General features: G+C 48.2%; 3 protein-coding genes across 4 annotated transcripts in view; 1 reads left to right on the top strand and 2 right to left on the bottom strand.

Moving 5' to 3' along the window:
* Positions 1 to 20: 20 nt before the first annotated feature.
* gja11 (gap junction protein, alpha 11) lies at positions 21 to 7,708 on the bottom strand. Its single transcript, XM_066676607.1, has 3 exons — positions 7,598 to 7,708; positions 5,029 to 5,133; positions 21 to 934 (listed from the first exon to the last, which is right to left on the bottom strand). Exon 3 carries the CDS (start codon positions 912 to 914, stop codon positions 21 to 23), a length of 894 nt encoding a protein of 297 aa, XP_066532704.1. The 5' UTR covers positions 915 to 934; positions 5,029 to 5,133; positions 7,598 to 7,708.
* Positions 7,709 to 7,904: 196 nt separating this feature from the next.
* hsdl1 (hydroxysteroid dehydrogenase like 1) lies at positions 7,905 to 11,466 on the bottom strand. The gene is made up of 4 exons (XM_066677037.1): positions 11,081 to 11,466; positions 9,987 to 10,429; positions 9,558 to 9,776; positions 7,905 to 9,457 (listed from the first exon to the last, which is right to left on the bottom strand). The coding sequence occupies exons 1-4, from the start codon at positions 11,298 to 11,300 to the stop codon at positions 9,386 to 9,388; spliced, it is 954 nt and encodes a 317-aa protein (XP_066533134.1). The 5' UTR covers positions 11,301 to 11,466; the 3' UTR covers positions 7,905 to 9,385.
* Positions 11,467 to 12,490: 1,024 nt separating this feature from the next.
* tbc1d32 (TBC1 domain family, member 32) overlaps positions 12,491 to 27,222 on the top strand; it is a 59,159-nt gene continuing 44,427 nt past the window's right edge. Inside the window, exons 1-16 of one of the 2 annotated variants that reach the window (XM_066677749.1) lie at positions 12,491 to 12,625; positions 13,920 to 14,118; positions 14,929 to 15,090; positions 15,331 to 15,508; positions 16,641 to 16,712; positions 17,009 to 17,134; positions 17,926 to 18,004; positions 18,090 to 18,193; positions 18,293 to 18,354; positions 18,442 to 18,577; positions 19,739 to 19,798; positions 20,146 to 20,248; positions 24,034 to 24,171; positions 24,290 to 24,379; positions 25,731 to 25,873; positions 26,253 to 26,377. In XM_066677749.1, coding sequence (XP_066533846.1) covers positions 13,964 to 14,118; positions 14,929 to 15,090; positions 15,331 to 15,508; positions 16,641 to 16,712; positions 17,009 to 17,134; positions 17,926 to 18,004; positions 18,090 to 18,193; positions 18,293 to 18,354; positions 18,442 to 18,577; positions 19,739 to 19,798; positions 20,146 to 20,248; positions 24,034 to 24,171; positions 24,290 to 24,379; positions 25,731 to 25,873; positions 26,253 to 26,377 — 1,733 coding nt within the window. In that variant the 5' untranslated portion in view covers positions 12,491 to 12,625; positions 13,920 to 13,963. Of the gene's footprint in view, positions 12,626 to 13,919; positions 14,119 to 14,928; positions 15,091 to 15,330; positions 15,512 to 16,640; positions 16,713 to 17,008; positions 17,135 to 17,925; positions 18,005 to 18,089; positions 18,194 to 18,292; positions 18,355 to 18,441; positions 18,578 to 19,738; positions 19,799 to 20,145; positions 20,249 to 24,033; positions 24,172 to 24,289; positions 24,380 to 25,730; positions 25,874 to 26,252; positions 26,378 to 27,222 lie in introns of both variants that reach the window. The other variant, XM_066677748.1, reaches the window with a different exon arrangement.

The following is a 27,222-nucleotide window of genomic DNA, read 5'->3' as shown; positions in this document are numbered from 1 at the left end:
TGTTTACAAAGACCAGGGGCTCAGATATGAACCTCCTCCATCTCGTTGGTGTGGTCTTCCATCACCATGTTCTTGGCCAGTTCATGACCTAGCTCCTTCTTCTGGAGGCGTAGGTCCCGCGTCACCCAGTTCTGGATCACCTGCTCTTTTTGTTTAAAGTTCTTCTTGGTCATTACAGGGGTCACAGGGGTCACGGTGTAGTCCTTTTGCCGGTTCAGGCACTCGTTGGCTTTCTTGATGCACAGGTAGAAGACCTCGACCACGTTCAGCAGCAAAGAGACACAGGCCATGACCAGCATGAACCAAATAAAGACGTTTTTCTCTGTGGGTCTCGATAGGAAACAGTCCACTTTGTGCGGACAGGGGAAACGACTGCAGACGTACTGCGCCTGAAGGGTGAAGCCGAACAGGTAATACTGGCCCGCGATGAATCCCACCTCCAGGAGTATCTTGCAAAACAGATTCAAGATGTAACTCCTCAGGAGGCGGCCCTGGATGCTGACCCGGCCTTTGTCGTTGCTGTACTTGGGAAGCTTGTACCCTTTCTTTAGGAAGGCCCTGGCCTGGTCATTCAGGGCATTCTTCATGGCCTCCCTCATGTCCTTCTCCTCATGGATGATGTGCATCACGTGGCCCAGGTAGACCAACGTTGGCGTGGACACGGAGATGATCTGCAGCACCCAGAAGCGCAAGTGCGAAATGGGGAAGGCGTGGTCGTAGCAGACGTTCTCGCAGCCTGGCTGCTGGGTGTTGCAGATGAAGTCGGATTGCTCGTCGCCCCACACTTTCTCGGCTCCGGCGCCAAGCACGAGGATCCTAAAGACAAACAGAACCGTCAGCCAGATTTTCCCCACCACCGTGGAGTGCTTCTGCACCTTGTCCAACAGCCGTCCGAGAAAGTCCCACTCTCCCATCTTCAGCTACGTGGGGTTTCCTAAGAAATAATCACAGAGACATGGTGAGACATGGTGGAAATGCCTAGAAATATCAGGGTTAGCAAAGGTCAGCCAGGTGGCCTCAGCAAACGCAAAAATACTGAGCCCTCTATCCTTCATCACTTTGGTTTTCATCACCTGCTACACTGTGAACTGACTGTAGAGGAACATGATTTAAGAACTCCAGCAGCAACTGCTGTGTCTGATCCACTTGCACCAGCACAATGCAAACGAACACGCCACCACACAAATGATAGCATACCTGTTCTGTGGGTGTCCTGCTCATTGAAGAACAGTGTGAAATGGGGCAAATGAAGTATGCAGAGCAACATGTGAACTACAGTCTGTAACTGTAGAACTACAAAGTGCATGGTGAGTGGAGCTGATATAATGGATGGTCAGTGTAGGAATGAGCTCATTTTAATGTTATGGCTGTAGAATATTTAGTGATTGTGTAATAACAGTGTAATAATCGCTCAGTTAAAGGAAGAATAAAGGGCTGTTGTTATTGTTTCTGCTCACTTCTGGAAGGCTGAGTGTGCGATGGCTGAGCTGCTGGAGAGAATACGCTGTACTTATTGATAAGGAGTGAGCAAGGTCTGTAAAGATAGCTTCTGTTGAGTGGTGAGAACCAAGGCTTTGACCTTCCTGACAACAACCACAAAAACTCTGCTGCTGAAGGGGGCTGCGTATGAGGGAGAGGAACCTGCCCCTCTTCCCCACAATGACAGTAGAGGGTAAACTCACTCTCTCTCCACAGATGTGACCACCAACAGACAAGGAGTTGGGTTCTTGGTTAATGAATGTAAGGTGTAAAATAATAAGATGCTTCATTTTTCTCCGGGTGACTGTCTGTGAGGAGTGTGGTGTGTTCTCCCTGTGTCTGTGTGGGTTTCCTCCGTGTGACTGTCTGTGAGGAGTGTGGTGTGTTCTCCCTGTGTCTGCGTGGGTTTCCTCCGGGTGACTGTCTGTGAGGAGTGTGGTGTGTTCTCTCTGTGTCTGCGTGGGTTTCCTCCGGGTGACTATCTGTGAGGAGTGTGGTGTGTTCTCCCTGTGTCTGCGTGGGTTTCTTCCGGGTGACGGTCTGTGAGGAGTGTGGTGTGTTCTCCCTGTGTCTGCGTGGGTTTCCTCCGGGTGACTGTCTGTGAGGAGTGTGGTGTGTTCTCCCTGTGTCTGTGTGGGTTTCCTCCGTGTGACTGTCTGTGAGGAGTGTGGTGTGTTCTCCCTGTGTCTGCGTGGGTTTCCTCCGGGTGACTGTCTGTGAGGAGTGTGGTGTGTTCTCTCTGTGTCTGCGTGGGTTTCCTCCGGGTGACTATCTGTGAGGAGTGTGGTGTGTTCTCCCTGTGTCTGCGTGGGTTTCTTCCGGGTGACGGTCTGTGAGGAGTGTGGTGTGTTCTCCCTGTGTCTGCGTGGGTTTCCTCCGGGTGACTGTCTGTGAGGAGTGTGGTGTGTTCTCCCTGTGTCTGCGTGGGTTTCCTCCGGGTGACTGTCTGTGAGGAGTGTGGTGTGTTCTCCCTGTGTCTGCGTGGGTTTCCTCCGGGTGACTGTCTGTGAGGAGTGTGGTGTGTTCTCCCTGTGTCTGCGTGGGTTTCCTCCGGGTGACTGTCTGTGAGGAGTGTGGTGTGTTCTCCCTGTGTCTGCGTGGGTTTCCTCCGGGTGACTGTCTGTGAGGAGTGTGGTGTGTTCTCCCTGTGTCTGCGTGGGTTTCCTCCGGGTGACTGTCTGTGAGGAGTGTGGTGTGTTCTCTCTGTGTCTGTGTGGGTTTCCTCCGGGTGACTGTCTGTGAGGAGTGTGGTGTGTTCTCCCTGTGTCTGCGTGGGTTTCCTCCGGGTGACTGTCTGTGAGGAGTGTGGTGTGTTCTCCCTGTGTCTGCGTGGGTTTCCTCCGGGTGACGGTCTGTGAGGAGTGTGGTGTGTTCTCTCTGTGTCTGCGTGGGTTTCCTCCGGGTGACTATCTGTGAGGAGTGTGGTGTGTTCTCCCTGTGTCTGCGTGGGTTTCCTCCGTGTGACTGTCTGTGAGGAGTGTGGTGTGTTCTCCCTGTGTCTGTGTGGGTTTCCTCCGTGTGACTGTCTGTGAGGAGTGTGGTGTGTTCTCCCTGTGTCTGCGTGGGTTTCCTCCGGGTGACTGTCTGTGAGGAGTGTGGTGTGTTCTCTCTGTGTCTGCATGGGTTTCCTCCGGGTGACTATCTGTGAGGAGTGTGGTGTGTTCTCCCTGTGTCTGCGTGGGTTTCTTCCGGGTGACGGTCTGTGAGGAGTGTGGTGTGTTCTCCCTGTGTCTGCGTGGGTTTCCTCCGGGTGACTGTCTGTGAGGAGTGTGGTGTGTTCTCCCTGTGTCTGTGTGGGTTTCCTCCGTGTGACTGTCTGTGAGGAGTGTGGTGTGTTCTCCCTGTGTCTGCGTGGGTTTCCTCCGGGTGACTGTCTGTGAGGAGTGTGGTGTGTTCTCCCTGTGTCTGCGTGGGTTTCCTCCGGGTGACTGTCTGTGAGGAGTGTGGTGTGTTCTCCCTGTGTCTGCGTGGGTTTCCTCCGGGTGACTGTCTGTGAGGAGTGTGGTGTGTTCTCCCTGTGTCTGCGTGGGTTTCCTCCGGGTGACTGTCTGTGAGGAGTGTGGTGTGTTCTCCCTGTGTCTGCGTGGGTTTCCTCCGGGTGACTGTCTGTGAGGAGTGTGGTGTGTTCTCCCTGTGTCTGCGTGGGTTTCCTCCGGGTGACTGTCTGTGAGGAGTGTGGTGTGTTCTCCCTGTGTCTGCGTGGGTTTCCTCCGGGTGACTGTCTGTGAGGAGTGTGGTGTGTTCTCTCTGTGTCTGTGTGGGTTTCCTCCGGGTGACTGTCTGTGAGGAGTGTGGTGTGTTCTCCCTGTGTCTGCGTGGGTTTCCTCCGGGTGACTGTCTGTGAGGAGTGTGGTGTGTTCTCTCTGCGTCTGCGTGGGTTTCCTCCGGGTGCTCTGGTTTCCTCCCATGCTCCAAAAACACACGTTGGTAGGTGGATTGGAGACTCAAAAGTGTCTGGAGGTGTGAGTGTGTGAGTGAGTGTGTGAGTGTGTGTCGCCCTGTTAAGGACTGGTGCCCCATCCAGGGTGTGTTCTTGCATTGCGCCCAGTGATTCTGGGTAGACCCCGGACTCACCGCGACCCTGAACTGGATAAGAGTTACAGATAATGAATGAATGAATGAATAAAGTAATTTACAGGTGTTACATCAACGCAGAGAAATGTCATGTCTAATTGTAACAATGGGATGGGGGTGACTGGTCTGGTAAAAACTTCAAACCTATAACCTAGGCTTCCTTCAGTGAGGGACAACTTCAAACTCGAGCATAAGCGAGGGCAGTCTCACAATCTGGAGACACCACTTTAAACACCCCAGAGGTAGTATGTGAACCGACGTTAGTTGTTAGAGCATATATCCGTGACATAGACCGGGCCCCGTTCACGAACCACCTCTGGTCCCTCGCCAGCTGCGGTTTCAGAGTAGTGGATGTGTAGTGGACCAATCAGACCAGTGGACCCCCCCATGGCACTAACTGCTCATTAGAAATGCTCCAAAACGTCTAACAACAAAACATTCTGTTCAATGTTAAATCGAAAATAGTTTATTTTATGAAGAAGTAGAAGTGAGTCTATAACAATTGTACGCTTCTGTAAACTTTGTATATGAGCAAATGAAATGAAAATTAATAAGAATACTTTAACTAAATTAGTAAATACAAGAGTTTGACCAATGGTAATTAATGTGTAATAATATGGTAGTACAGTTGTAATAAGGTGTATTTATTACTAAATTAAAAGTCAGTTTCTTAGTTGTTACTAAATAGTAAAGGTTCTTACTGCTTTAGCTGAGCAGGAATCAAACACTTTTTACCGATCTATGATTTACCCGAGTGGGTAGTTGAACCCTGGACCTCAGTTCTTACTGCTCTCTGTACCTGTAATACCCTGTAATACCTGAGCATCCGTCCCACTGTAACCGACCGTGCCCCACACTGAAATCTAACTTATTTAAAATACACTGATACTTGTTACTGATATTATAGTGACCTGAGTTCCTCTGTGCCCTCAGTGTCAGCAGGTCTAGGTGTTCATTTGATATAGTTCCACTTACCAGATAAGAGAGGCAGCAGAGACGGGTCCGGGAGCTCGGTGAAGATGAGACCGATTTAAAGCCCGAGTGAATGTCGTCTGACCCTTTCCCTTCTTTACGCGGAGGCTGCATCCAAACCAAAACACCACTCTATCGCTCAGATAATACCCTCCTTCACTGTGTTATCACTCTTACAGAAGGCCTTATGGACTGTTCCTCAAAGGGCTGACATTTTAAAAAACACATTTTCTTTTTTGCAGTTTAGGGAATGACATGAGGTGTGGTAAATTATCCCTGGACATTTCTTTGATGTGTTATAAATGTTCAGAGTCGAGGTGGGTCCAGACCCTACCTGGAATCATTGGGCGCAAGGTGGGAACACACCCTGTAGGGGGCGCCAGTCCCTTACAGGGCAACACTCACACATTCACTCACACACTCACACCTACAGACACTTTTGAGTCACCAATCCACCTACAAATGTGTGTTTTTGGAGCGTGGGAGGAAACCTGAGCAGACACAGAGAGAACACACCACACTCCTCACAGACAGTCACCGGGAGGAAACCCACGCAACCACAGAGAGAACACACCACACTCCTCACAGACAGTCACCCGGAGGAAACCCACGCAGACACAGAGAGAACACACCACACTCCTCACAGACAGTCACCCGGAGGAAACCCACGCAGACACAGAGAGAACACACCACACTCCTCACAGACAGTCACCCGGAGGAAACCCACGCAACCACAGAGAGAACACACCACACTCCTCACAGACAGTCACCCGGAGGAAACCCTCACAGACACAGGGAGAACACACCACACTCCTCACAGACAGTCACCCAGAGGAAACCCACGCAGACACAGTGAGAACACACCACACTCCTCACAGACAATCACCCGGAGGAAACCCACGCAGACACAGGGAGAACACACCACACTCCTCACAGACAATCACCCGGAGGAAACCCACGCAGACACAGGGAGAACACACCACACTCCTCACAGACAGTCACCCGGAGGAAACCCACGCAGACACAGGGAGAACACACCACACTCCTCACAGACAGTCACCCGGAGGAAACCCACGCAACCACAGAGAGAACACACCACACTCCTCACAGACAGTCACCCGGAGAAAACCCATGCAGACACAGAGAGAACACACCACACTCCTCACAGACAGTCACCCGGAGGAAACCCTCACAGACACAGGGAGAACACACCACACTCCTCACAGACAGTCACCCAGAGGAAACCCACGCAGACACAGTGAGAACACACCACACTCCTCACAGACAATCACCCGGAGGAAACCCACGCAGACACAGGGAGAACACACCACACTCCTCACAGACAGTCACCCGGAGGAAACCCACGCAGACACAGGGAGAACACACCACACTCCTCACAGACAGTCACCCGGAGGAAACCCACGCAACCACAGAGAGAACACACCACACTCCTCACAGACAGTCACCCGGAGGAAACCCATGCAGACACAGAGAGAACACACCACACTCCTCACAGACAATCACCCGGAGGAAACCCACGCAGACACAGGGAGAACACACCACACTCCTCACAGACAGTCACCCGGAGGAAACCCACGCAGACACAGAGAAAACACACCACACTCCTCACAGACAGTCACCCGGAGGAAACCCACGCAGACACAGGGAGAACACACCACACTCCTCACAGACAGTCACCCGGAGCGGGACTCAAACCCACAACCTCCAGGTCCCTGGAGCTGTGTGACTGCGACACTACCTGCTGCAGCATTGTGCCGCCAAACAATTAAATGGCATTTTGTAAATGTAAACAGATTTAGAAGGGAGACACCTGCAACACACTCCAAATTTGATTCAGAGGCATATTTACCACCAGGTCACATCACGTCCTTTAAACTAACTCTGTTTAATCATTTGGGACCTGAGGATACTAACTGTTGCTGTTGTGCGAATGAATATTTCTCGTTCTCGCTTGATACAAGACTTCAGCAGCTCTTCAGCCCATGGTCACTGATGCCTAATTCTGCTCTTCAGGATGTGCCATAGGAGACAGGTTGTTGCCACACGTACAGAATGAGGCCTGGCATCAGCTGAAATAACCACAGACTTCTCAGGAAAAGACGTCACCTTGATGGCAGCATGTGTCTCTCAAAAAAGGTAAAACATGATCTATATTCTAGACTCGAATCTTGAATCGAGAAATGTACTTCTTGAACTCTGACTTCACCTGCTTTCTGTTTGTAACTAGAGCATTATGTTGCAGGCAGATGTTAAATATTTTAACTAATAAAATACAATAAGGTTGTTCAGCGAAAACGTCTTTCACAGATTCTGGGTTTTATAGCATTTTTACTAAATGTCTGACTTTCCCAGATAATATTTAATTAATTTTTCTTAACCCTAAGCTAGCCCTGTGAAGGACTGGCGCCCCCTCCAGGGTGTATTCCCGCCTTGCGCCCAATGATTCCAGGTAGGTTCTGGACCCACCGCGACCCTGAACTGGACAAGGGTTACAGATAATGGATGAATGAATTTTGACCTAATGTCCACTTCCACTTGAACCTGAACTCACACTGAGGCTGGTTTCTGACTCCTGCGGGGTCTGTGTGGAACCAGTTTTATTATTAACAGCACCATTGGGAAGAACAGGTAGAGAGCAGAGGTTATAAAAACTCGTCTTTGTTTTCACAGCTTACGTTTAGTTCAATTAGAGCTTTAATTATACTCATTTTCTTCAGTGTGAGATTACGCTAATTACCACACAGGAAGATTTAATTGTCTTTTAATTGCCTTCAAACTGGGTGCGACTTCTCTGGAGCAGACTCTACAACACAAGTGGAGTTTGTAAAAATGAAACCCAAATGGAACACAAATGGATGACAGAGTGTTTATTTATTATCAAACACAGCAAACACAGAACAATCACTCAGCAACTCAACAACCAACCACTATAAATAAAGGAGCAGAGCAGGAAAAGCACTACAGCGCACTCACCACCCCATGGTCTCTAATGTAGACCGCGTCAGTGTTCTACGTTGTTTACAACACAACTATATTTCTCTGTTCAAAGAAATCACGAAAGCCCATAGTAACAGCAGAAAGGTCCAAATGGAGCGGTTTTAAATGAACCACCTGTGAGTGATTATGAGAACTGAGCGAAGTGGGTTATAACCGGAGGAACCGAAGGCGAGGTGGACTTTTACTACAGTCGTATGTAAACGCTGGGACGCCTCGGGTCCAATGAGATATATATAAAATGATATGATATGATGAGAATAAGTGGACACTCTCTGTAGAAGAATCTCACAATCCGCCTCTTTAAAGGGAACGTCTATGATTCTGGGGAACTGCTGCTCTCTCTGGTTTGTTTACGTTCATAAGCGCCACATCTATCAAAGAGGAATGGTATATCTGAGGGAAAAACAATGGTTTAACTTGTCTGTAAAGATCAATACTGTTGGAATATTACCACAGAAACTCATTTGTATGTCGAGTTTAGTTTAGTTTTGTAGCACTTTCGGTTTGTGTTTAGTTTCATGCAGTTAGCACTCTCCTGAATTTAGAGTCAGTTCCGTCTTGAGTAAACGTTTAGGGGTCTATTCATTGTCTAAGCACCTCAGACGTGAGCAGAGAGAGGGAAAACACATCGAGGCCCTTCGACCCCTTGTTTTATTTTATTTATTTTTTTTTTTACCCATTTACAAACACCGGGGCTTTGTAAACACTGAAATCTCTAACCGATTGGAGAGCAGCGAATTGTGATGAAACAGCCTCAGAATTTTATTAGACCTTGTGAATTTTGCCTTAAATGTGCGGCCTTAATGCTCCATTAGTGAGGGATGTAAACTTATATCTGATTGGTTCTGTGGCACAGCTGATGCCAGATTTAGCTCCGCCCACCGAAATCTCAAAAGACAAAAGCCTGTGTTCTTGCTGCGCCGCTTCAGAGCACGTCCACCACTAAACACACAGATCGTGGTCTGAAGAGAATGGAAGTGAGAGGACAGTGGCTATAACTTGTGCACTGGTCAGTATTTACATTCTGAGTGGAGCTGTAGGAGATCACTGGTTGGGTCCCTGAAGGGGCCTCAGTTATCCAAGGCTGGGAGAGCCACAATGGCCCTGTTCCCTCGTGACTGGTACTCTCTCTCTCTCTCTCTCTCTCTAGGTTCACCCTGCCATTATTAGTATAACTGCTGTTTGCTGGGGGTCCTGCATCTTTAAGAACACTGATCTACAGTAAAGTGTTACCACATATTTCCACTTAATCAATCAAAACAATGTGTGATTTGACTAAAGACGCCCAGTAATTTGCACACAACTATAGTGGCCAAGTCCTACGACGCTTGCTCTATGGTGTTCAGCTCGTCCTGCACATCACTCGAGACCCCAGCACCCAAATCCACTCCGGCACGCACTGCAGCAGCCGAAACTGGAGGAAAACAGGACACAAACAAGCAGAGAAACACACGTTTACAACACGCCGAAGGTTAAACCAGGGATCAGAGAGATATAGTTAAACTGTAGGTCACCTGTATGGTGTGTGGCCAGTATCCTGTCGTCCTGTGGGAGATGCCCAGAGTGGACAGGGCATGCCTTGCGTACACCTGCGGCCGAGGAGCCAACCATCCAACCCCACCGCTGTCCAGCTCTCCTTCAGAGGAAACTCGGCAGGGGAGCAAACTCTGCACAAACACCCCCTGAGGGCCGTATTCATAGTGGAGGGCACGGCTGAAGTGGTCCAGAAAAGCCTAGGGAACATAGATCCAAGGACTGAATCACTGGGTGTGGAGAACAAAGTATGCAGAGCAACAGCCTGTACTATATATGGTCAGTAAAGCTGATTAAATGGACACTAAATGTGTGAGTCTAGAATGGTCAGGACCCCCACGGGGCAGGTTAATGGACCCATTTGAGGGATTAGATCACTAAGGTACAATGCAAGTGATGTGATTTCTGACCGTAAAAGCGGAAAGTGGGGCCTTCCTCAGAATGGGTCTGGAACATCCTCCAGGAGAAATATTAACCACAGCTCCTCGTCGTCTCTCTGCCATCCCGGGCAGAGCCAGGCGGGTCACTAGCGAGGCGGCGGTGAGATTGATGTTGATCACGTCCCACACCTTGCCTTCGGACAGGTCCAGAAATCCTCCGGAGCGGTCCAGAGAGTCCAGACAGTTCACAACAAAGCCCACGTCCTTGTCTCTTATGGCATCTCTGATGGGTTTACACACCGTGGCGCCCCGACTAAAATCAGCCTCGATGACAACAGCCTCCACACCGTGGCTCTCTGAAATAGACCTGGCCACATCTCCTACACTGCTGACCTCTGCGCTGATCAGGATGATGGACACTCCATGTCTGGCCAGTTCCTCTGCGTAGGCTTTAGCGATGGCCTCTGATGCACCTGTGAGGATGGAGAGAGCTGCTACACAATGGTTCACAACAGTGCAGCTCTGAGCATAGTGCATGGTAGCACACAGCATGGTGGTGGATCATTCTCAGCGCTGCAGTGACACTGACGTGGTGGTGGTGTGTTAGTGTGTGTTGTGCTGGTGTAGAGTGGATCAGACACAGCAGTGCTGCTGGAGTTTTTAAACCCCTCAGTGTCTGGACCGAGAACAGTCCACCGACCAAAAACATCCAGCCGACAGCGTCCTGTGTCACTGATGAAGGACTAGAGGACGGGCGACACACACTGTGCAGCGACAGATGAGCTACTGTCTCTGACTCTACATCTACAAGGTGGACCAACGAGGGAGGGGTGTCTCACAGAGTGGACAGAGAGTGGACACAGGGTTTAAAAACTCCAGCAGCACTGCTGTGTCTGATCCACTCTACACCAGCACAACACACACTAACACACCACCACCACGTCAGTGTCACTGCAGCGCTGAGAATGATCCACCACCACGTCACACCTGCTCTGTGGGGGTCCTGAGCGCTGAGGAACAGGGGGAGAGGGGGTGGTAAAGTATGCAGAGCAACAGATGGACTACAGGGTGTATCTGTATAACCAGAGGGGTACAGACCACCATTAGCGCTGTGGGAGACTTACCATTGATGAGCGCCCATTTTCCATAATGCCGGGGCAGGTCTGTGGGGGTCAGGAGCCTGGGGACGAAGTGAAGCCTTACCAGACTGTAACAGTCTCTTATGAGCACCACAGCTTTACTCGCGGTGTAGAAAGCCCCCACTAAAGCGAGGGTCTCTAGATAACAGTTACAGGACCTGGCGAGCTCTCTGTACAGGAGCTGGAAACTGTCCACAGCGGCCATTGGGTCACTTTCTCTATGTTTCTCTCTTTTTCCACCTGCTTTACCTCTCCAACCATCCAGACTCTTCTCCTTTCACCGTCCACAACATCAACACAATCCCGGCAGCAGCGCCCCGGTCACCTGACTCCTCTCTTAAAGGGGCCGCTGCCCTATTTCCACGGGCCTCGTCTCTACACTCACTCTCCCAATCAGAGCCTGCTCTGCGTGCTTTATTTGACCCCTTTCTGACTCAAGACCACGATAGAACAGGTTTGCTATGATCTGGATAGTGGATTATTTCTGTAGTGACACTAACGCGGTGGTGGTGTGGATCAGACACAGCAGTGCTGCTGGAGTTTACTCTGTGTCCACTCACTGTCCACTCTGACTCCACCTTGTAGTAAAGCACAGTGTGTGTCGCCCGTCCTCTAGTCCTTCATCGGTGACACAGGACGCTGTCGGCTGGATGTTTTCGGTCGGTGGACTGTTCTCAGTCCAGACACTGAGGGGTTTAAAAACTCCAGCAGCTACTGCTGTGTCTGATCCACTCTACACCAGCACAACACACACTAACACACCACCACCACCCCAGTAAACAAGGAACGTCCATGGACGTTCAAAATAGGTCTAAAAGTAGTCTGTCCGTCAAGGACATATTTTAAACGTCAACGGACGTCCAAAATCCATCTTAATAAGTTAGTTAAGTGGTGACCAATCGATAACGTCGGTAGACGTCCAAAACGCGTTTTATACAAGTAATTTATTTCGGGACCAATTAATAACGTCAATGGACGTCCAAAAATACGTCTAATAGTCGTCTTTTCAATGTCTGTGTTTGGACGTCTTTTCAACTTTCATTTTCAACCTTAAGAGAACGTTGATTAGACGGCAGTCATTATGTTATTTCAACGTTGAATCAACGGTTAATTGTTTACTGGGACGTCAATATCACTGCAGCGCTGAGAATGATCCTATGGGGGAACTGACCCTTGAAGAGCAGTGGGCTATCAGAATATACAGAACTACAATGCCCCTGTGGTCACTGGAGATGATAAAATAGACTGTGGATATAGACACAAAGACGTGTTTTTAATGTTATGGCTGATGGGTATCTGAGTAAGCTGCTTTATGCAAATGAGCTCTTCTCCTTTAGTGTAGGCGGGCTGTGCGCTCCGCGGCTCTGATTGGCTGCCACTCTGTTTCTATAGAGACGCCGGATGTGTGGGTAGAGTCGCTCTGCTCCAGTGTGAGCGGTTAGCTTCTTCTCTCCCGTTCGTTTTCTGCTCATTTTAAACCGCTTTACTGGGACTTTTCACCGCTTTTCGGATGCAATGACACTGTGCCAGGTACATAACGCCGTCTCAAGCTATGTCTGTGTGTTTACTCTAGACGCAGCGTCTCAGTAACCGGTTAGCTTAGCTTAGCCAGCTACTTAGCTCCTCTATTACCTTAGGTGCACTTAGTGAAAATGAGATGCACTGAGATATACAGACAATTACAAAGTGTACTGAGAGTCAGTGAGATATACTGAGATGCACCGAGGAATCCTGAAAATCACTGAGGTATACTGAGAAGTACTTAGAAACACTGAAGTATACTGAGACTTACTGAAGTATGCAGAGATACACTGAGACATATAACTGAGACTTACTGAAGTTTACTGAGAAGTACAGAGAAACACTGAAGTATACTGAGACACAGATATATTGGTGTATACCCTTGTTTAATGAATAAGTGAGGTGTACTGAGAATTATGAGAAACACTGAGATATACTGAGAATTATGAGATATGCTGAGATATAACTGAGAATTACTGACGTTTACTGAGATGTACAGAGAAACGCTGAAGTATACTGAGACACACAGATATATTGGTGTATACCCTTGTTTACTGAATAACTGGGGTGTACTGAGAATTATGATAAACACTGAGATATACTGAGAATTATGAGATACGCTGCATTGAGATGTACTGAGTTAACAGAGCAATACTGAAATTCACTGAGACATAATAATAAACAGGTATATTAAAATTATATACAGATATATGCAGAGATATACTGAGGTGTACTGAGGCATGCAGAGATAAACTGAGATGTATGTATTATGCTGAGCTATACCGAGATACACTGAGATCTGGTGATATGTACTGAGCTACACTGAGATATGGTGAGCCTGTCATCTCTTTAAACCAAAAGCATTTGCTTTTTCACGTAGTACCATGTAACACATGAATCAGCATACTCTTATATATTTGCTCACTTTCGAACCACACATCAGCTGTTAAAGATGAGACAGCTTAAGGCAGGAAACACTGGACAGGGCATCACACACTGAGGAGACACCCATACAGTCACAGGGAGAACACACTAAACTCCTCGAGTCACGGACCGAACCCAGGACCTGAAGACTCTGGAGCTGTAGTGCCACATTTAAAATCTGTCATGAGAAACTCTGCGTACAATTATTTGTGCCACATTTTATTCAGCACAGTGAATTATGGTGTTTTTAAAAGTGAAAATCTGAAAGTGGTGGCTTGTGAAAATCAAGCACAGTTCTAGAGGTTAAGCAATAAGTAACATACACAGATACGCCGTTTACCACCAGATCACTGCACAATCCTGTCGCCTGTGTCTACAGGAAGCTCTTGGTAGAGTGAGGAGCATCGCACCCCCCGCAGAGTGATGTCTCAGTTTTCTGCGGAGGACGAGGCCGAGCTCCAGTCCCTGCTGAGACAGCTCCTGAAAAGTGTCAAGGAGAGAATCTCAGGGGCGCCGTCAGTGGAATGTGCCGAGGAAATCTTGCTGCACCTGGAGGAAACCGACAAGAACTTTCACAAGTGAGACTCGTAGCTGGAGATGGCACCATTTTCTTTTCCAGCAACATTTTCCAAAGCTTGGATGTGAGCTGATGCAGTGACAGTGCTTTTAGATGTAGAGCACCTAGAGCAACCGGCTTGTAACTCACTCACTCACTCGTGTTTAGCAACTTGATTTAAAATGGTTAGACAGGGACATTGCACCGCTAACAAAATGACATCAGACAGTGTGAGAGTGAGCGGTTCAGGACAGGTGTGTTACAGAACCGGATCTGATTCCTTTCTTTTCCGCCATATTCCCAGTTATTTTATTTATTTATATATATATTTTTTACAATGTTGGTGACTGGAACCCAAAATAATAAGTTTTAGAGCAACACTAGGTAAGATTTAGTTTTGTTGCTCCTGGGCCCTACTTGTTGCAGAGTGTAATTCATTTTTACAGCAGCCCCCTGAAATCAAGGGGGAGGGGCGAAGAAGGGAGAGGAGGAGTTGGTTTCCTACCCTTCTCCAAAAGTTACATAGTGCAGTTTCTGCAGTGCCGATCCCAGAGTAGCGACAACAGAGGCTCTATTCTCTCTATTACAGCACAATGGAGAATCACAATGATTTTGAAGCTGTTATTTTAAGGTAAAAATACTACCTAGTGTTGCTTTAAATGTGGAATACATTTAGAATAAAAGCATGCATTTTCTTTTGTAATATTTCGTTTTTCTGAAGTGGTCCTGAGGCTTTAAATGCTTTGGATTTCTGGTTTCTATCAGCTCTGTAAACAAACTGATGCAGGGATTGTTTTGGGTTATGCCTCTCCCTCTTGCCTCTGTTCATTAGTTACGAGTTTGTGAAGTATCTGCGGCAGTATGTGGAGAGCACACTGGGGGCAGTTATCGAAGAGGAGACGGAGGTCTGTGCCAAGGGTGATGGTCATGCCATCGGATCAGGTCAGGACACTCTGGTCCACGCTGTCACCAGAAGAAGCAGAGAATCTTCTCAGTACGTAACCTGCCCTCTGTCTACTGTCTTATTACTTCCTTTTAATTTCACCTTTTATATCAAAACAATATTGTTGCTTCTTTTGATCTAAACCTCCATCTGCCCTACCTTTAGCACATGGACTGTTATCACAGGCAGAGTTCCAGACCTGATGCACACGTACAGTAGAAGCCAATGGCCAGAGTGTCCCTTTAAGATGTATACAGCAGCCAGATAGATGATGATATTTCTGTTTAACAGATACAAACAGATGATGCAGACCTTGAAGCAGACCATGATGGTGATTGTGGAGTCCCTGATCAATAAGTTTGAGGAGGATCAGCTGAAGAAGGAGGAGCTGCACAGAAAAAGCCAACATGAACAATCTGGCAGCCATTACACAGACAATTGCTCCGACAGCGACTCCTCCTTTAACCAGGTGGTGAGCTGCAGGCACTTCTCCTTTAACCAGCCTTCTGTTCCCCACACACACACACACACAGAGCAGCACACACAGAGCATTCATTCATTCATTATCCGCAACCGCTTATCCAGTTCAGGGTCGCGGCGGGTCCAGAGCCCACCCGGAACCACCGGGCGCAAGGCAGGAACACACCCCGGAGGGGGCGCCAGTCCCCCACAGGGCAACACAGACACACACACACACACTCACTCACACCTACGGACACTTTTTGAGTCGCCAATCCACCTACCAACGTGTGTTTTTGGACTGTGGGAGGAAACCGGAGCACCCGGAGGAAACCCACACAGACACAGGGAGAACACACCACACTCCTCACAGACAGTCACCCGGAGGAAACACACACAGACACAGAGAGAACACACCACACTCCGCACAGACAGTCACCCGGAGGAAACCCACGCAGACACAGGGAGAACACACCACACTCCTCACAGACAGTCACCCGGAGGAAACCCACGCAGACACAGGGAGAACACACCACACTCCTCACAGACAGTCACTCGGAGGAAACCCACGCAGACACAGGGAGAACACACCACACTCCTCACAGACAGTCACCCGGAGGAAACACACACAGACACAGAGAGAACACACCACACTCCTCACAGACAGTCACTCGGAGGAAACCCACGCAGACACAGGGAGAACACACCACACTCCTCACAGACAGTCACCTGGAGCGGGAATCGAACCCACAACCTCCAGGTCCCTGGAGCTGTGTGACTGCGACACACAGTCAGGGTTTATATACTTTGTACAATTAATCCATGAATATTGAGGGAGGAGAAAGTGCTGTTCCTTTACTGCCCCCACCTCCTTTTCCTCTGCATTTGAGCCCCTACATCCATCGTCCCAAACATTACCCCACGACTGCACTGTGAAGAGAATGATTCTCAGACTTGTGGAGTATAGGAAATAACAGCTTTTCTAGGATTCATTGTCTGGAAGAAGCCTGTTAGTTTGATTAAACCCAGACGATGTTGTAAAGTTTCATAATTAACGCCACTCTCTCATCAAATTCCGATGGATAACAAGATGGTGCTGTAATTATCGCCGTCTTAACAGACTACTTCTGTTTGCTAAGCAGAGTTACGCCTTCATCAAGCAGGAGCAGCTGCAGGTCATCTCTGAGAAGCTTGACCCTAGTCGACCCAGAGAAGTAGGTGCTCATTTTTATGCGTTTTTCTCTCTGACTCTTTGCTGTTGTTGATGTGTTTCACAGTTTGGAATAACACTAATGATGTACAGTTACTTTTGTAATCTCCGCATCTCTATGTATTTATGCCTTAGTGCTAGACTTTCTATAGCATTAGCCTAAGGATACTTTTCCAAGCAGGTAGCTGAGCACATATTTTAATGGCTTTAAAGAAGCGTGAGCCAAATGTGTTGAATGGAAGTGTACATTTGACCAGTGTTCAGACGTGAGAGTAATCAGAACCGTCTCCTGATCGGCAGGTTCGCTGGGAAGCCCTGCAGTCTCTCTGCTGCGCTCCGCCCTCTGACGTTCTGAGCTGTGAGAGCTGGACCGGTCTGCGTAGAAACCTCTCAGCTGCCCTCGCTGACCCTGACCCTGACCTCAGCGTAAAAAAAATAATGATTTTTAATTACTTTAATTTAAGCACAGTTACAGACTACAGTCCGCCAGTTTCTCTGTTCTTCAGCGCCCTCTTCAGGACCCCCACAGAGCAGGCGTGATGTGGTGGTGGATCATTCTCAGCGCTGCAGTGACACTGACGTGGTGGTGGTGTGTTAGTGTGTGTTGTGCTGGTGTAGAGTGGATCAGACACCGCAGTAGCTGCTGGAGTTTTTAAACCCCTCAGTGTCTGGACCGAGAACAGTCCACCGACCAAAAACATCCAGCCGACAGCGTCCTGTGTCACTGACGAAGGACTAGAGGACGAGCGACACACACTGTGCAGCGACAGATGAGCTACTGTCTCTGACTCTACATCTACAAGGTGGACCAACGAGGGAGGAGTGTCTCACAGAGTGGACAGAGAGTGGACACAGGGTTTAAAAACTCCAGCAGCACTGCTGTGTCTGATCCACTCTACACCAGCACAACACACACTAACACACCACCACCACCCAAATTATACCTGGTCTGTGGTGTTCCTGAGGGGGTCCTGGGCTAACAAAGTATACAGAGCATACTCCTGTGTGATCAGTGGAGCTGATAGCGTAGACAGTGAGTGTGAATGTTTTGGCTGATGGGTGAATGTTAGATGTGTGAAATAACTGTTTGAAAGAGTTGGACCACGTTCTGAAGGTGTGAAGCCGTCACAATTCTCAGCTCTAAGTGTGCTGCCTCCCACTAGACGCTGGAGAGAGGCCTCGATCATTGTATTTCTTTACTTTACTTTGTTTTACAGGACAAGGTTTTGCGCTTCTTCGCCAAGACCTTTTCCTCCTCTCCTCTGAATGTGACGAGGGAAATCTACACCAGTTTGGGTAACGGGTTAATTATGTTTTTGTGGTTTTCTGAGTTGAATTTCACCGAGCGTGTTGCAAAAGTCCGTTCCGTTTGTTTCCTCAGTGAAAAGTCTGGAGAGTGACTTTCTTTACCACAAGTTCAGTTTCCCCGCTGAGTCAGCCGGCTTGGACGTGAACAGGCCGGATATTAACCGTTTGCTTAAGCAGGTGTGTGGCGTGCACAGCTTCCTCAGAAATTCAGTGGTTTGCCTCATGATTTGGCTGTTGATTAACTGGATATCTATGTTGTTTTTCTTTTCCCTGTAGATGCGATTAATGAACGACTTCCAGCAAGAAGTGACGACGTTTTGGATACGCCACCCTGAGAAGTGAGCTCTGGCCTTTCGTACTCACCCTGTCGTGCTCCTGATTTCTCCTCGGTCCCTCTTGTCATTTGCATGTGTTCCTTGTTGTAGGTACATGGAGGAGATCATCGAGAGCACCCTGGCGCTTCTCTCCTTACATCATGAACACGGCACGGAGAAAGCCCTAGAGCCGGTGCACTTTCTGTCTCTGCTGGACGTCAGAGCCACTTGGTTCAAGAAGTGGATGGTGAGCCACTTCATAAAGTTAAGCTTCATGAATCAAGGTTTGTTTAGTAGTGTGTTACTCTGCTGCTCTCCGCGTGGCCGACTGGGGTTTGACTCTCAGCTCAGGTAAAAAGACAACAGTCTATTCCTGGGCAAGACTCCCAACCCTGCAAGTGTGACATGGATAAGAGTCCCAACGCTCTAGCTCATTGTTTAACACCCAACGTAAAGCAGGCTGTTTATCAGTGCTGTCAACTAATAAATGTTTATGTTCATTGATATACTGTAGTTGCATAATTTTATATTTAATATTTAACTCCCATCAGTCCTCACACGCACCCTGCCAGGGTCTTACGACTTGAAGCCCCCCAGCCACAACATCCCTACCCCAATAGACATTGTGCCCACCCCTTGTCTTCTTTCTTATTGTCACTCTTCAGTAAAGTGCTAGTCATTATTCAGTATCTACAGCTGCAAAAGACATTAGATCATTAACTTGATTACGGTTCCTGAAACAGGACAAGTTCATTCCCAGCTGGAATCAAGCAACCCCACAACGCCCTCTGTCCTGGGTTCCCTCAAAACTGATCGTACCACAGGGGATGCTTCGCTGGATTTTCTTTTTATGTAAAAGGGCTTTTAGAGCACTGCACTTGACCAAGACCTAATATTTGTAATTAATAGTTGTCAGGCAACTTGGGGGCAGCCGAGGCCTGGTGGTTAGGGAACTGGGCTTGTATTGGGGAGATGGCACCTAATCCCCAACTGACTTCCCCAGGCGACGTGGCTAGGGCTGCCCACCGCTCCGGCCATGTGTGCACACTGCCCCCTAGTGTTCACTAGTGTGTGTTTTAAATGTGTTTCACTGCACGGATTGGGTTACAATGTGGACAATTCCTTTGTCTGCAAGCGCAGTGGCCAATACAGTGATTCTAATATTGATTCTAATAGATCAGATGTGTCCAGCAAATGATCTCGTACATTGTGAACGAAGTAGTGCAGCCTCTGCAATATCATGTGTGAAATAATAGTGCGGTTCTGACGCTCCTCGCACGCAGCGCTGCTTCTGGTGTGAAATCGAATTTACAGTTAATTAATCTATGTCCAAATAACGTTTTCTAGGTTTAAGGGTTAACAGCTTCCTCAGAAACAAGCAGGTAACGCTGTAACTGTTTGCCCCCAGCACGGCTACTACAGCAGGACCGTGGTCTTGAGGCTCCTGGAGAGGAAATACAAGTCAGTGGTGAGTCTCAGATACCACCCACAGCAGGGGTATTCACCTAATCATCTTCATCATTCACTGAGAACTGACCTCCTCACGTCCCTCCGTCTCTCCCCTGAACCCACCACTCCGTCTTCACTCTCATGTCCCTCTCTCTCTCTCTACTGAACTGACCACTGTGTATCTTCTTGGCAGCTGTATCATTAGTTATACCCAGTCCTTCTTTCTGGAATAAACACCCTTGGAGTTACTTGCAGTCTGAGTAGATCTATAGACTCTATCTTGGAGGATAATGGACTCTGTACACCAGTGGTTTATTGAGTGGGGAGTCTGAAGTTTACACCTGTCTCTGTACTTGTTTTTTTTAGATTGTTACCGCTGTTCAGCAGTGTATTTACTACTTTGAGTCCTATGACCCCGGTAGAGAAGAGACCTTGGAGATCACTCATGCCATGGAGCACCAGCAGATCGGTATGTCTGTGCTTACGTTCACACAACGCTACAAAACTCTCGTTTCTTTTTCCAGCAGCCTCTGTGATGTGGTCAGGCTTTAGGGTCCAGGGCCACTAATGCACCGCCGCTCTCACAGCAGGTTTATGAGAACGCATTAACTGCCCCAAAGACACACCGTCCTCTCCTCTGGAGTGTCATGTGTCTCTTCAGAGTGAGAGATTGTTTCCTCTTCTTTCTCTTTACACATCTCTCCGTGTCCTCGCTCGTGCTGAGTCAGCAGCCTGGCTGTGAAGCTGTGGCTCCGGGCCAGATTTGTGTGTGTGCTGTTACTCTGTGTTCTTTTAAAGCCCAGCGCCCGGTCTGGTGGAGAGATAGCTACGGATAACACCAAGGTTATGAGAGTTTTATAATTTGGGTGGGGGCGGGGGTTGCACCCGCACTTGTTCCAGAAGGAGCCTGACAGTTTGGCCCCCAGCTTCCCTTTTTCCAGCGGCTTGGTTCTTGGTCTTTCCTTCCCATGCTGCACCTAGATGTGAGAAACAAATGTGTCATGGAAACACAACAGATGACTGCACTCCTAAGAGACTGTCTGCTTAAAAAGGGGGACATAATAAGGCTGGCGGCACTGTGGCGCAGCAGGTAGTGTCGCAGTCACACAGCTCCAGGGTTCGATTCCTGCTCCGGGTGACTGTCTGTGAGGAGTGTGGTGTGTTCTCCCTGTGTCTGCGTGGGTTTCCTCCGGGTGACTGTCTGTGAGGAGTGTGGTGTGTTCTCCCTGTGTCTGCGTGGGTTTCCTCCGGGTGACTGTCTGTGAGGAGTGTGGTGTGTTCTCTCTGTGTCTGCGTGGGTTTCCTCCGGGTGACTGTCTGTGAGGAGTGTGGTGTGTTCTCCCTGTGTCTGCGTGGGTTTCCTCCGGGTGACTGTCTGTGAGGAGTGTGGTGTGTTCTCTCTGTGTCTACGTGGGTTTCCTCCGGGTGACTGTCTGTGAGGAGTGTGGTGTGTTCTCTCTGTGTCTGCGTGGGTTTCCTCCGGGTGCTCTGGTTTCCTCCCACAGTCCAAAAACACACATTGGTAGGTGGATTGGCGACTCAAAATTGTCCATAGGTGTGAGTGTGTGAGTGAATGTGTGTGTGTGTCTGTGTTGCCCTGTGAAGGACTGGCGCCCCCTCCAGGGTGTATTCCCGCCTTGCGCCCAATGATTCCAGGTAGGCTCTGGACCCACCGCGACCCTGAACTGGATAAAGGTTACAGACAATGAATGAATGAATGAACATAAGGCTTTCGTCTCAGCAACACTCTGGTGTGGTCCAAAATTCTGAGGCTACATCTGAAAGTCTTTTTTAACGTTTAAAAAAAGCAACGGAAGTATGTTGTATAAAGTATATGTTTAATTTTGAAGTTAAATTAACACTATGTAGTATTTATACCGTTAAATTACAGCTTCAAAACCATTGTGAAGAATAAGGAGAACAGAGCATTGGCTGTTGCTACTTTTGCTATGGGTTCAGCGCTGCAGAAACTGCACTGTGTAACTTTTGGAGGAGGGTAGGAATCTTGTTAGCTGTGTTCCCTGTGGTTCGACCTCACACCGTTTTGTAAAGACTTCCTCATACAGCAGTTCTTGTGAAATCAAGGCTACTAATAGAGACGTGGTTCCCCTTTTACAGCAGTCACAGCCTCCTACTCCTTTTTTACCAAAGATGTTTGGTCATTGCTGTGAGGATTTGATTGCATTCAACCGCAGGAACATTAGAGAGGTCTGAAAATGGTGATGGAGAGTTTGTGTAAGACACTCCAACTCATCCCGAAGGTATTGGATTCTTCTTAGTGCCCCACTCGTGTCTTCAGGACCGGGGACCGTAGGCTCATGTGCAGTCGCTTCAGAGCGTCCTGGTTTATTACCAGTGCTGTTATTAGGGCATGATATAAACTGTGTGAATGCTTGTTTTAGCGATAGCTGTCAGATATTAAACTGCTGACAAACAGCCAGTGGTCACTTCAGATAAAGCTCCGTTACAGGTGCATTTCAGGTCAGTGACCTACACTTATCTCCTCCAACCGTCTCCATCTGGAACATCATTGTACATTATCATCTGCCCAGGTTCAATTATATATAACCTTTTATACTTTTACAAGGCCATAAACTCTTTACGATATCTTTCACATACTGTTTTCACTTATTTTAAATGCAAGGTCAGTGATTCTGGAGAACTACTGTTCTTTTGTTTGTGTTCATTCTGAAGCTCTGCATCTTTTAAAGTGGAACAGTGTGTTTGAGTAAGATATGACTGTAGCTTGAAGTGTAACTTGTTTAGTTTTGAAGCACTTTCTGTGTTTACTTTCATGCAATTAGTGCTCTCCTGAATTTAGAGTCATTTCCATCTCTGAAAAAGCAAACATAAGTCAGTGTTACCCACTTTTGGAGCAGAAATAGAGCAACAGCCGCATCTCTTTTTCATGCTTTTCAACATTCTGAGGTCTTGCCGCCTTCCAAAGACCTCCAGATGCTGAGCGAGTTCAGACCGGGACACTTAGTTTGTTTCCTATTCACAGAGCCAGGGCTGAGTACAGACACCAGTGTGCAAAAAACCAAAAAACTAACCCAGAGAGCTAGCAAATGGTACGAAACAAAAAAACACATATATTATGCATTTCTGAGTTTCTAAACTTTCTCGGTGTCGCCTCCTGGCCTTCGTGTGTCACCTGTGGCTTCTGCAAAACTCCCACAGAGAGTTCACATTTAATTCTAATGCAGTCCCAATATATATATATATGAGTGGTGATTTTGTGATTGCTGATTTTGTAAGTTTGCCCACTGACAAAGATATGAACAGTGTATAATTTGAAGATTGTTTTACCAGTGAGAGATCTGTAACCCTTATCCAGTTCAGGGTCGCGGTGGGTCCAGAGCCTACCTGGAATCATTGGGCGCAAGGCAGGAATACACCCTGGAGGGGGCGCCAGTCTTTCACAGGGCAACACACACACACACATTCACTCACACACTCGCACCTATGGACACTTTTGAGTCTCCAATCCACCTACCAACGTGTGTTTTTGGACTGTGAGAGGAAACCGGAGCACCCGGAGGAAACCCACGCAGACACAGGGAGAACACACCACACTCCTCACAGACAGTCACCCGGAGGAAACCCACGCAGACACAGGGAGAACACACCACACTCCTCACAGACAGTCACCCGGAGGAAACCCACGCAGACACAGAGAGAACACACCACACTCCTCACAGACAGTCACCCGGAGGAAACCCACGCAGACACAGAGAGAACACACCACACTCCTCACAGACAGTCACCCGGAGGAAACCCACGCAGACACAGAGAGAACACACCACACTCCTCACAGACAGTCACCCGGAGGAAACCCACGCAGACACAGGGAGAACACACCACACTCCTCACAGACAGTCACCCGGAGGAAACCCACGCAGACACAGGGAGAACACACCACACTCCTCACAGACAGTCACCCGGAGCGGGAATCGGACCCACAACCTTCAAGCCCCTGGAGCTGTGTGACTGCGACACCTACCTGCAGCGCCACCGTGCCGCCCAGAGATAGAATATCTAAAAGAAAATCCAGAAAATTACATTGTATACATTGTACAAAACCGAGATGTGAAAGGGATACTGTAAAGCCAGTACTAGAAAGATGCGTCCCTGATAAAGACTAATAAAAGTCCTGTATTGGAGATGAAGGTTTGTGTTTGATTGCATGCTGCTGTTTGAAAGAACTGCACCAAAAAGAGATTGAGTTTCCTGTTGTGCTTTCTCTCCCATCAGGCCCCGCTCAGAGACACTTTTACAGCCCTAAGGAGCTGGAGTACACCTACTTCGTTCACTCGCTCTGCGTGCTGGGGAGACTCCTGATGTACACTAACGGGAGAAAACTGTTTCCCATAAAAGTGAGGAAACGGAGAGGTCAGTGCAGAAACACCAGAGTTTCATCACCTCAGTTCCCAAGACGGCGCTATTCTGAGCACGTCGTCTGTTTTGATAAGTCAGCCTCACTGACCCACCGTCTGGCTGTCTGTTTCAGATCCTGTGACTTTGACCGACTTGGTGGTAATCCTGATTAATATCACGTACCAGCACCCAAGCCCCTCGTACACCGATTCCGCTCACTCAGGTGTGTCCTACTGATTCACATCCTGTAGTGGGCTCTCTGGGACTGCCTTCACACACCTGAACACACACATTCAGTGAATAGAGGGGTGTTGATTAAATGAGGTTTACGATCATGCTTTATTGAATTCTAAGGAGCAGCACTGTTCCAGGAGGATGTATCAGTGCACACTGTGACGACGCCAGCCCGCCCCCTCCGTCTGACACATTCCTCTGATTAATTTTATGAGTTTCACTGGTACTGCTCCCTATCTTTCCTCTGAATCGATCCACACTGCTCCTTGACTCTTCGTGCATTCTCAGCTCACTGAACTCCACTAGCCATGATTCATTAACCGTTTGTAGCTAATATTTAATAAGCTGAGATGATAACACCTGGGTCAGTTTGGATAAAGTTGCTATAAACATATTGATTCACACCGTGGGCTTAGACACCGTCTGGGTTCATTTACACATGTTTTCTTTTTTTTAAAACCAGGTACACCCACATTTAAAGGTGTGATGTGTAGATTTACAATTCCTGACTAGAGCCTTGCACATTTACCACCCTCCCAAGCTCATGCATCAATGTTCAGGTAGACTTGAATTGCCAGGCTCACTAGGGAATGTCTGATAAACTGGGCAATTTAAACATGGCCGACTACTGCAGGAAAAGATATTTAACTGACACGCAAAAGGACCAATCACAAGTCTGCTATATTGGCATGATGTGTAAGGGGAGGCAGTCTTTATGATTCACGTTGGACCAATACCAGAGCCAGTACAATAAAATACATGGAAGTGTGTGTACGCGTTACGAGGTACAGCGGCAATCGGAATGCAACTGGCAGAGTCTGAGAGTGAGGCCAGTCTATCAGACTCTCCGTCTACTTGTGGGTGGAGCCTCTGTGGCTGAGAGTAATGGTCAGATGACCACCACTGGACCACCACTGCTCAGATTGCTATGCTGGTTCAGATCAGTGGTTTTCAAGTCGGCCTCAATGGTATTGCATTTTCTTCCAATACACCTCAACAAACCCATTGTAGGATGTGGTATTTCTGTGTGGGCTGTGGAACGTTAAGTGGGCCGCCAGTTTGGGAACCTCTGGTTTAGATGGTGGAGGACTGATGAAGGACGAGCGACACACACTGTGCAGCGACAGATGAGCTGCTGTCTCTGACTTTACATCTACAAGGTGGACCAACGAGGACACAGAGTGGACACAGGGTTTAAACTCCAGCAGCACTGCTGTGTCTGATCCACTCTACACCAACACAACACATCACACTTGAGCAAGTTTAGACACAGGGTAGGTGTTCCTAATCCAGTGTTTAAAAGAATCCTTTACGATCTGCTGTTTCTGTGTGTTGTATAGACTCACTGTCTCCCACTTCTCTGGTGATGGAGGTCCTGAAGACCTTGTGTGAACGCACCGACTGTGCTGTAGAGTGCATCTACCAGACCCCCATCATCGAGACCCTGCTGGCCCCCATCCTGGCTCTGCTCAGAGGGAAGGCGGTCAGTAGAATGTGTCATGTTGTCTAGACTGTATCGGTATGACACATGTCCACCAGCATTGACCTTCTTATTTCATGTAGAATAACCTCTCACTGTGGGTTTTACTACTGTCATAGAAAACTGCTGGATCTCAGCCCGGCGCTGTAAATTGATATGCTCTATTCAGAGCCCTGCTTTAGTATTACCTTGGAAATGCACCTACAGGAGTGTGTCTGCACTGCCACTCCAGTTTTCCATAAATATTAATACTGAGGCAAAACACAATGCAGCTGAAGATGTCTTCTTCTGATCAGATGCCACACTGTGTAGCTGTTGGGTGTTATTCTGCATGCATTGTACAATTTGCTCAAAGCCGTTTCAATTTGTTTGTGTGTCACAGGCCAAATTAAACTCCCCGGAAATCAGCCTGACTCACATCGCAGACACACTGGCAAGGATCGCCACCACCCAGCGTGGTTTAGCTTTATTCCTTTATGAGAGGAAACTCGTCTCTGAAGGTGAAGGGTAAGCAAATCTAATTTAGCTCTAAGGTTACGTTTTATTGCTTTTCTCTGCCTGGCTTTCCATGCAGGTAATCAGCATGAACTCAGTAGAGCTGCTTTCAACACTTCAAGGAGAAGTCTGTGGTGTTTTTTCCATAATTCAGTGCATTTCACTGATTGAGGGACACCTTCATCCCCCCCAACACATTTCCACAGTCCAGCACAGTTCTGAGTCTTTAATGAATCATCTGTGACCTGCTTCGGTCAAAACACCACAAGGATCAAACCCCACAGCAGTGTTCTCCCCCTGTCTGAACAGCCCTGTTCAGAATGCCTGCTTTCAGCAGCTGAGTGTTTTGCATATATACGTACAAACATTTTTATTCATAAATATTATATATAAACACATAGGAGTGTGGCATGTTCTCCCTGTGTCTGCGTGGGTTTCCTCCGGGTGATTGTCTGAGAGGAGTGTGGTGTGTTCTTCCTGTGTCTGTGTGGGTTTCCTCCGGGTGACTGTCTGTGAGGAGTGTAGTGTGTTCTCTCTGTGTCTGCGTGGGTTTCCTCCGGGTGACTGTCTGTGAGGAGTGTGGTGTGTTCTCCCTGTGTCTGCGTGGGTTTCCTCCGGGTGACTGTCTGTGAGGAGTGTGGTGTGTTCTCTCTGTGTCTGCGTGGGTTTCCTCCGGGTGACTGTCTGTGAGGAGTGTGGTGTGTTCTCCCTGTGTCTGCGTGGGTTTCCTCTGGGTGACTGTCTGTGAGGAGTGTGGTGTGTTCTCCCTGTGTCTGCGTGGGTTTCCTCCGGGTGACTGTCTGTGAGGAGTGTGGTGTGTTCTCCCTGTGTCTGCGTGGGTTTCCTCCGGGTGACTG

Source organism: Hoplias malabaricus, chromosome 7, assembly GCF_029633855.1.
Source record: "Hoplias malabaricus isolate fHopMal1 chromosome 7, fHopMal1.hap1, whole genome shotgun sequence".
Classification (NCBI taxonomy): Eukaryota; Metazoa; Chordata; class Actinopteri; order Characiformes; family Erythrinidae; genus Hoplias; species Hoplias malabaricus.
This window is presented reverse-complemented; position numbering and strand designations above follow the sequence as displayed.